This window comes from Eublepharis macularius, chromosome 13 (assembly GCF_028583425.1).
Source record: "Eublepharis macularius isolate TG4126 chromosome 13, MPM_Emac_v1.0, whole genome shotgun sequence".
NCBI classification, from domain to species: domain Eukaryota; kingdom Metazoa; phylum Chordata; class Lepidosauria; order Squamata; family Eublepharidae; genus Eublepharis; species Eublepharis macularius.
In genome coordinates, this window is record NC_072802.1 from 47,861,394 (window position 1) to 47,870,877 (window position 9,484).

General features: G+C 41.9%; 2 protein-coding genes across 2 annotated transcripts; one reads left to right on the forward strand and one right to left on the reverse strand.

Annotated features, from left to right (window-relative positions):
- Positions 1 to 858: 858 nt before the first annotated feature.
- GATC (glutamyl-tRNA amidotransferase subunit C) lies at positions 859 to 6,234 on the reverse strand. The gene is made up of 4 exons (XM_054995947.1): positions 6,065 to 6,234; positions 5,057 to 5,223; positions 2,286 to 2,389; positions 859 to 1,093 (listed from the first exon to the last, which is right to left on the reverse strand). Exons 1-4 carry the CDS (start codon positions 6,173 to 6,175, stop codon positions 1,014 to 1,016), a joined length of 462 nt encoding a protein of 153 aa, XP_054851922.1. The 5' UTR covers positions 6,176 to 6,234; the 3' UTR covers positions 859 to 1,013.
- A 4-nt stretch (positions 6,235 to 6,238) lies between these two features.
- TRIAP1 (TP53 regulated inhibitor of apoptosis 1) lies at positions 6,239 to 9,206 on the forward strand. The gene is made up of 2 exons (XM_054995948.1): positions 6,239 to 6,465; positions 6,960 to 9,206. Exons 1-2 carry the CDS (start codon positions 6,319 to 6,321, stop codon positions 7,041 to 7,043), a joined length of 231 nt encoding a protein of 76 aa, XP_054851923.1. The 5' UTR covers positions 6,239 to 6,318; the 3' UTR covers positions 7,044 to 9,206.
- The last annotated feature ends 278 nt before the right edge of the window (positions 9,207 to 9,484 follow it).

Below are 9,484 nucleotides of genomic sequence, written 5' to 3' on the forward strand. Positions count from 1 at the left end.
ATTTAACTTTCTAGTTTGTTCTGGGTCCTTTTATAGGATATTGTGTGTGCTCCAAGCCTCCATGAAATAATGAAGCCACACATTCTTCTGGAACAGTATAATGTAATGTCTCCCTTCTGAAAATCTGGTGCATTTTCCAGGCAAGCCGATTCCTTGTCTGCCAAAGAACATCCATAGTTTACAAATGTGCCACTGTCTGTTTCTGATATTCCAGTACAGTTCCCAAAGAACTTGACATATTTTACAGTAGACAACAAATGTGTCTTGCACTCCATGTGTTCACATAGATATTTGAGTACATGAAAAAAACTACGTTTTAAAATGAAACATTTACACTGTATACTCATAAAATAGCCTGTGGGCCAGCACCACACCACTGAGCACTGTACGTATAGCTGCTTCTTACTAAGAATTGTGAGAACTGTTCCAGCGTATCTTTTGGTTTGGGGCAGGTGAGCAGAGTATTGTGAATCTATATTTTTTCACTACTTCCTTCTGATGTTGACTGGCTTCGCTGGGTGACAGTGAGGCAGCCTTCTCTTTCCAACATGCTCCCTATCTCTGATTCCAACCTTATGTACATTCAAGTGCTGTTCCCCCTCATTTCTTTCCCTCTACTTGTTACAGTGCGTAATAGTGAATACTGGCAAGTGTGTTCTCAACTTTTTTCAAAGCTTTTTTGTGCAGGACTCCTTCAATGTGACCCCCCCCCTCTTTTTGTTCCATCTCCCTGCCTGACAATTGCTTTTTTAGTGAGTGAATGTTTTTAAAACGTTTTTGGCCACAATCCAGCACTGGTTTAGGTACATGCAAACTGTAATGGAAATTGACAAGCTTGTTTAAGTAATTGCTGAATTGTTGCCTTCTCTGGGAAGCATAAGCATACATGGGATGTTCAGAAATTGTTTGCAAGAGTTAGTAATCCTCTATCAAGGCAGTCTGTAGCCCTTTCACAGAAGATTTAATCCTAGATGCAGCTGGACTCCAGAGTCTAAAAAGTCAATGGCAGCATGTCAAGGGAGATCTTCTGCTTCTGGCTTTTTCTTCTGCAGGAAAGTGTCCCTGTCTTCTAACTGTGGTAATGGGATGTTACCTAATGGAAACAATAAAAGTTGAATGGAATGAAGTACGTACTAGTACAAAATTTACTTTAAACTTAAATAGCACTAAACATTCTCTTCAGCAAAGTAGTATATCTGGTTTCTGTAACTTGCAGCATGATATAACATGCTCCACTAATGCCCCTGTTATTAAAAGGGTAAGAAAACACACACAGAGCTGGAAGGAACCCCAAATGGTCATCTAGTCCAGCCCCCTGCACAGCACAGGAAATTCACAGCTATCTTCCCCCCTCACATCCCTCAGAGGCCCCTGCTCTATGCCCAGAGGAAGCAAAAAAAAACCTCCAGGACCCTTGGCCAATCTGGCCTAGAGGAAAATTTCTTTGTGACCCCAAAGAGGCAATTGGCATTGCCCTAGGCATATAAGAAAGGGCCCCGAGAGCCAAGCACTGGCTCATCCCTTCATGCACTCCTCTTGATCTGTGTACATTCATATTAAGTCAGCAAATCTTCATAGCTATTGTATGACCATCTAGCCTCTTTTTAAATACTTCCAAGGAAAGAGAGCCCACCACCTACCAGGGAAGCCTGTTCCACTGAGGGACTGCTCTGTCAGGAAGTTCTTCCTAATGTTTAGCTGAAAACTTTTGCTTTAATTTTAACCTGTTGTTTCTGGCCCAACCTGCTGGGGCAACAAAACATTTGCTCCATCCTCTATGTGACAGCCCTTCAAATACTTGAAGAGAGCTATCTTATCACCTCTCAGTCACCTCCTCTTCAGGCTAAACATACTTAACTCCTTCAACCTTTCTTCATAAGACTTGGTCTCTAGACTAATGGCTGGCTCCAAGAGTTTACTGAAGGTGACCAAAACTCTGGGTTTCCTTGCAAACTCCCATTACTCAGCATTGGATGCATATTACTGATTTTGCAGGAGTGCAGCAAGCAAGCAGAATCAAGTATAGGGTGCAGAATTCTGCTCTCAGAGAATGTCACTTGTTTTTTTAAAATCTTTTTTAAATGCAGAAACCAATTGCCCTTACTAAATGGTATATCAGCTGACTTGTTCAAGTTTTATCTCCTGACCTGAGTTTTTGCAAATTTTATCTCCTGAGAGGAGTTAGGAGTTAAGTAGTAATAGCTGAGAAACTGTTGCTTATAGATACCTGTGAAAGTGTTAGAAGTGTCAAGCATCTTAATTGCATGTATGGCACAAGATGTTACCTGGTGGAGCTACGAAATACTCTTCAACAGTCTGATTAGCATTCTTCAGTAGCTCCTCTGCAAAATTGCCTTCTGTGACTTTATCTTCCCTGAGATACAAGCACCTGAGGAGTACAAATGATTACTTGATTGGTGAGATGCAATATCTATATATATAAAGACAAGTGTCCTGACTGACTCATCAACGCCAAGCCCAAACCCCTGGACCAAGGAACGTGAGATTTGGGGAGAATGTTCCTTTTGTGATGTAGAGGCTTACTAAGAAGGGATTTTAAGAAATTTGCCCCCTGAGGGGGTAAAAAGGGGTAAAATGTGTTTTCCCATAGGGATACAGTTTCCCTGTGTGGCTGGCAGGGTGCTCCTCCCCCTGCCCCGCCAACTGCCACTCTTCCCTGAGGTTATTTCCATATGCGGCCTTGATTGGTCATCATCCCAACATTCTAAACAGTATGCAGGACACATGCAGTACCTCAGGACACATTCAGTGACTCCCAGTCACTGAATGTGTCCTGAGGTAAAAATCCCCTCCCAGCCTGCCCCTCTAGAGTTGCCAATCTCCCTATGGGGCCTGGCTTTCCTATGTGGCTGGCAGGCTGATGGGTCAGCTGTGGAGGAACTCTGTGTTCTGAGGTAAAAATCAGGTCAAGGAAATTGCAGACAGTTGAAGAAAGAGACAGTACAAGACTCCTGAATAGGGGTTTTAGATAAAAGTCAGTATGGCAGCTGAGTTTTTAAATGTTCATGGGGAGGTGGTACACAACCTTTCTAGGGGCCATTTCAATGTGAACCTCTCACATGAACCTGCTGACGTGCCCACCACACCACCCCTCCCTCAGTCCGACTCCACCTCACACCTCTCGCAGCCATCACCTCTTACTGCCGCCAAGAAGCCTTCTGGCAGATGTCGTGCAAGATACACCGATGCTAAAAGGAGGAAGCAACTTATGAGATGCGGCAAAGAAATGCACATCGTACTCCTGCGGTGCACTGAGCAGCAGTGGCCAAGTACTAGCAAGTCCTGAGTCCAAGGGAAAGGTGACCATCCCTGCAGGCCTGGGCACAGTAGTGACGACCCTAACAGACCTATCAGCCAAGATATACCCTGATAGCGCCACTATCATGGAGAAGTCCATTGACTGGCTGTGCAAGCTTGCCATTCTGACCCCCAAGAACCACAAGGTTGCCACCATTAATGAAACACAACTCCCTCAAAGGGGCAGAAATGGAGTACAGATCTGTGGTCTCTGTGCAAATGGATGATGTGGCACACTACCCTGTGGAGTTCCTCGACATGCTCAACCCTCCAGGCTTCCCAGCCCACAAGCTTCTCCTCAAAGTGGGGGGATGATCTACCAATTTGATCTACAAAGAGGTCCTTCAGTAGAAAAAGAAGTTGTAGGTATTTTTCACTTTATTTACTGAAATACAATCTTTTCCTTTTAAAAATCTCTTCAATAAATGTTACATTTAGAAATTCACTTTTTCAGTTTTCAGCATCAACACGCTTCGCTTTATTCAAACACCTTTCTGAAGCTTGAGTACTATGCTATTATATTACAAAACCAACTCAACCCCTCCTGCCCACAAACCAAAAAATGTTACATACCCATAAATAATATAACTGGATTTAAAGTAGTTAAATACCGTAGCAAAGCATGGACATCAAGCTAGTGGAAAATAAAAAATCACAGCAGCGAGCCAGGGGTTAAGATTAGGCCACGCCACCTGTCCAAAGGAGGCCAGAACAACTTGTGGGACATAATTGCAATCTTTCAATCTTGCTGGTAAAGCATATAGACAAACACCTTTATTCCTATTTTTAGAGGCAGCTGATATGACACATGGCAATGAACAAAAATTTCCCTTTCTGTTCTGGGCTATCTGTATACTCAAGTTAGAATTTTTGAGTGTTTGTGATTGCGAAGACCACTGGTTCATTTTACAAACAATATACACACTGGCTCTGTAAAGATCCATCTAGCCCAAAATCACATCTTCAGTAATAGCCCACTGGATGTCTCCCAGAAGTCTACAAGCAGAGTGAGAAAGTGATGGCAGTCCCCTGTTTGTCCCCAGCATCCAATCTACTACCTATGAAGGTGGAGTTTCTATTGGGAGGAACTGTGGCTCAGCGGTACAGCATCTGCTTGGCATGCAGAAGGTTCTGGATTCAATCCCAGCATCTCCAGTTTAAAGAAAAAAATTAGGCAGTAGTTGAAAAAAATACTTGAGGTCCAGGAAAGCCTCTACTAGTCTGAGTAGATAATACTGACTCTGATGAACGAATGGTCTGATTCAGTATAAGGCAGCTTCATCTATGCATTCATTTTGTTACTGCAGCTAAAAGAACTCCATGAATGTATCTAATCCTTTAATGCTAGAAGGGATATTTTCTAAGACTACATTTTTGAGAATCAGATGCTGTCCCAAGTAAATATACTTAGAATTATGCAGTAATTTAGAGAGGCAAAAATGTAGGAAGATTATTCTTTCTAGCGGGTAACATTTTTTAATCAACTGTATAGGTCATGTGTATGTTCTGTTACCAAGAAGGGGAATTTTAAAATATTTTAGAGACCCATCAAATCAAGAATTGCCTCTACAATATAACTACAATGTCAAATGTAAATTATGTATAGAAGCACTATCTTAGCCGAGATTGTGTTCTATAAAACAATGCCAGCTTTAAAGACCTACTTATAAGAAACAACCCAACTGCAGAAATCCATTAGGTAGGCAAGTTTAAGATTGGATATGTTGCTAAGATTTACCTGTCCTCCAGTACTGAATCCATTGGCTGTATACCATCTGTGTTAATAGAATGAAGTTGATCAGCAAATTCAATTGCTTTCTGCAAGCGCTCCACACCCTCTTGATCACGGAAATCAACAAGTGCCAGATGCTCCAGATGATCCAGCAACTCCAAAGTTACTTTTTCCTTAGAAAAAAGTCACACAGATTTGTCCCAGACATAATAAGATGACCTTACCAGTCTCTGTGTGTGTGTGTGGGGGGGGGTGTTAGTGGCACTCTGTATTCAGAAGGTACCTAGAAATTCCAGTTAAAGGGTCTTAAGTGCTTATTTGGGGTCTTTTTTTCTTTCTTCACTTGAAATACACGTTTAGGATTGGAGTGTTGCTAACTTGAGATTTTTTACAGTTCACACAGCTAATGACTAAGATCAGTCAATATTTCCTGCCACTTTAAAGGGAATTGGGTGTATTGTTTAAAAACATGAAAAGCATCAAGGCAAGTCTCCCTGGAAGCCCCACCCCTAAAATTAAGATATTTGGATAGAGGACATCGCAGGTACCAAAGCTGAACCCAGTGCTTAATTTCTACAGTAGACTGTCAGATTCCAGATCCTCATCTGAGACTGAGAGACTTCATGGTAAGTACAGTAGCTAAGGAAGTATGCTGTTCGTGGTTCGAATTCTGCTTTAGCCACAACAAACTTAGTAGCAGTATAATCGTAACAGACACATTCAGCTCTTCGATGGGACCTGTTCATTTGCAGCACAGTAGCCTTGACCACGTTACTATCCAACTAACTGCAGTATAGGAGTATAAATACGGACTTGCCCTTATAGGGCTATAAAGATTAAAATAATCACGATGGACATAGAAGAGTCAAAAATTGTTCTTTACATCCTTTTTTTAAAATGCAGGTGTAGTAAGCCACTGGGAAAAGCACGCTGTACACACAACGTGAGCAGCTTAGCTTAATCTTGTTTTGGGCGGTGAAATATTCGCCTCGAAGGACTTTACGCTTTTCTCACCCTGCAGCCGCCCTCCTCCCGGGGCGACGAAGCAGAAGAGAGCCCTGCCGGGCTTCCACTTTGGGAGCAGAAAGCCGCGCGGGCCAAAGCGCTGACCCTTCGCACCCACATAGCTCCCGCTCTCCTCGGAAGAGTGACACCTGCACTTCCGGCTCCCCTGCGGAACTGCGTCTTTTACGCGCGCCGCTCGGCGACTCTTCTTTCCGGCTGCCCCTCGCTGGCGTCCCCGTCCCCCCCCGGTGGCCGTCGCCGCCATGAATAGCGTAGGCGAGGCTTGTACGGAGCTGAAGCGGGAGTACGACCAGTGCTTCAACCGCTGGTTCGCCGAGAAGTTTCTGAAGGGGGAAAGCGAAGGCGACCCTTGCGTCGAGCTCTTCAAGCGCTACCAGCTCTGCGTCCAGGTAAGGGGTTTCTGAGCATGTGCGGGGCAGGAGGGCAAGCCGGGCGGAGTGGTAGAGCTGGGGAAGCAATAGGCAGAGAAATAGATCAGGAAACAAGGGCGGAAAGGGACGCTCGAGGAAAGGCTGCGAATGGCATTAAAGGGAGCGACAGGCAGTGGTGTCACATGGGCAGGCAGAGGATTTTTAGGGCAGCTAGGGAAGGAACTCACTTGTGTGAACTTGTGTTCACGCTTATTTCTTTGGAGCATGTTTCTAAAATGTCCAGTGATAAGAGTTTCCAGCTCGTCTGAAAAGGTGTGCAGTTGCCAGCAGTTTTTCCACTTTAATTACATAACAATTTCTAAATCCAAATTTTGCAGGTGCCCTTGTAATATAGATTGGAAATTTCTATCCCAAATCTAATAATGGAATTACGAAGCCTTAGTGCTTAATAGAATTTAATATTCTTTGAGCAACATCAGAATTATCAAAATATGCTTGTTTCCTTTCCTTAGAAGGCTATCAAGGAAAAGGACATACCCATCGAAGGGTTGGAATTCATGGGCCCCAGCAAAGGAAAATCTGAAAACTCTTCCTGACCTTGATGGGATATAGGAGGAACCAGAAAAGTGGCTGTTTGGACTTTGAATCACAATTGCATCAGGACATTGCAGTTTCTGCCTCATAAATGCAGCTTCATCTTTAATGACAACTGAGGGTGGGTTTTATATGATGTTATTGATCAGATTTTTTTCCATATAGGTTTAATTAAGATGTAGGTGTAAAAGGAATGTGATGTGATTTGATAGATACAATGAACTGTTGTATCTTGGTTTTCTGCATCTTTGCTCTCTATTGGTGCGGCTGATGGGAGTGCTAGAAAGTGCCCTCAGTGTTGGCTATCGAAAGGCTGAAAGATACAGCACTTAAGCAGTGCTGTGGAGAAACATTACTTCTCTCTAAAGAATGTAGCCTCTTGCTACTGCTTCTACAAAAGATGTGTGTGTATAAAACTCCAAATTCTCTCTTAACATTCTGGTCAGGTGTAAGGAGGTTTCAAGCATAAAGTGCTTCCTTTTGGCGAAGGGAAGCAAAATAAAATCTGTCTGGAACGTAACTTTTACTACTATCTAGTAAATATAAAAAAGTAGCAGCATAGTTTTATGTTCAGTCTGATGCATACACACCTTATTGAAAACAAAACTGTTACTCTTATTCCTCTTGCCTACCTCTTGGATTTTGTTTAGCCAGACCATATTGTGAAATTCACATATAGATGAGAAATCTATACAATGCAGGAAATTAAAGTGTAAGCCTACCTTGTCACTCAGTCAAAGTTTCAGATTACTGAATGCAGTCCATTCACTTTACACAAGTTACCTATGTATTTTGGTATATCATCTAAGAAATTTTAGAACAAACAATGTAAGCAGACCTTTGGTATGAGCAACTGAGTTGGCATAACTTATAAAAAGCATACTACACTGGTGAAAATGTATTGCGTTCTTAGTCATAACACTAAGGCACCTGGGTTTGGAATTGCTTGTAAGATTCAGGAAACATCCAAATCTTTGCCTCTCTTTCATAGCTTCCCTTTAAATTACTGCATAAAGTTCAACTTTCATGGTTTTAAATTCTAGAGGGGTAGATAGCTGTTACTCTATGGCAGCCAGGATAATCTTAAATACCAACAGCAGCCAACACTTCTGAGAGCCCAAGCTACTTGTATCAGAAACATGAAGTGTTATATTCATTGGCAGAAATATGAACATTTGGATTCAAACTGGGATGTGGAAGTGATTTATTGACCTCATTTTGCAATTTCTTTTTTATATACCTTTGTGTGTGGGGGGGTATATGTCTGCTAACTGGTAACATTTCTTACTTTCATCAAAATAAATGTTTATATCACAGTAAATTTTATTTTATTGTAGCATAAGCTTTCGAGAATCAAGTTCTCGAACTTGATTCTCGAAAGCTTATGCTACAATAAAATAAAATTGGTTAGTCTTAAAGGTGCTACTGGACTCTTTTTGATTTTGCTACTACAGACTAACACGGCTAACTCCTCTGGATCTATCACAGTAAATGTTAATCTTTATGGTGCCACATAGCTTCTTGGTTGTGGTACCTTATGGGAAGCTGGGCAAATGCCTGACTTGCTTCATATCACAGTTAATCATAAACTTAAGCCTGTGTGTTTATGAAGTACAAGACTAGGTAATGCTTCCATTGCCTTCCCTCAACTTCTGTTACTGAGGAGCAAAAGAAATGATTTTCCCTTAGCTTATGCTTCCTGTTAATTTTTACCAAGCCTACAGCAAGTGCCATTCCTGATTTTATTAAAAGCCGCTTTGTCTTGCAGAAGGCTTTCTACGCAGTTGAAGGTAGGCTTCCTGCTTTCATCTTGCATAAAGAATACATGCACAGATGGTGAAGAGATGCTGCTTTAGAATTTAAGCAGTTCTCTGTGGTCCTGGGGACAAAGTTCATATTCATTCCATCTCTGTGCATGCTAGCCCAATATAGGGATTATCTAGCTATGCCTAGTAGAGAAGGAAAAGGTCAAATTCAGATTGTAATCCCAGATTATCTTACTCTGGAGTAGTTTTTATTGGATATAATAGTATAAAGGATCAGGCTGCATGTGGAAATAATGTTTTTACAATAGAAAGTGCCTTATAACATGATTGATCAGCTGTATGTATTCTATTGTGTGCAATAATAGAAATTCAATTAGGATAATAAAATTGGAAACTACAGTGGCTTTCAGGGCTTCAGTTACAATTCTGGTATTGATTTGGTAAGTTACAAAAAGGTGCTAGAAAGAGGCAGATTTTTTCTATATCTTGATAGTAACTCCCATGACTAATAATGTTGCTAGTACTATTATGACTCCTCCGTGGGACGTTAGCTTCTCTCCTCAAACTGCTCTCCTACACTCTTACTGGCTGCTCTGCTAGGAGGAAACACTTGCCAACTGTGTAATAACTATTAGAACTATGGTGCTAGAGTGAGGAGTGCAGAGGATTGGATCACC

Coding starts and splice junctions, on each gene's coding strand:
- TRIAP1 (XM_054995948.1), top strand. CDS start 6,319: ATGAATAGCGTAGGCGAGGCTTGTACGGAGCTGAAGCGGGAGTACGAC. Junction 6,466..6,959: donor GCTACCAGCTCTGCGTCCAG/GTAAGGGGTTTC, acceptor TCCTTTCCTTAG/AAGGCTATCAAGGAAAAGGA.
- GATC (XM_054995947.1), bottom strand. CDS start 6,175: ATGTGGGTGCGAAGGGTCAGCGCTTTGGCCCGCGCGGCTTTCTGCTCC. Junction 2,390..5,056: donor GATTCAGTACTGGAGGACAG/GTAAATCTTAGC, acceptor TGTACTCCTCAG/GTGCTTGTATCTCAGGGAAG. Junction 1,094..2,285: donor GTATTTCGTAGCTCCACCAG/GTAACATCTTGT, acceptor TGTTTCCATTAG/GTAACATCCCATTACCACAG.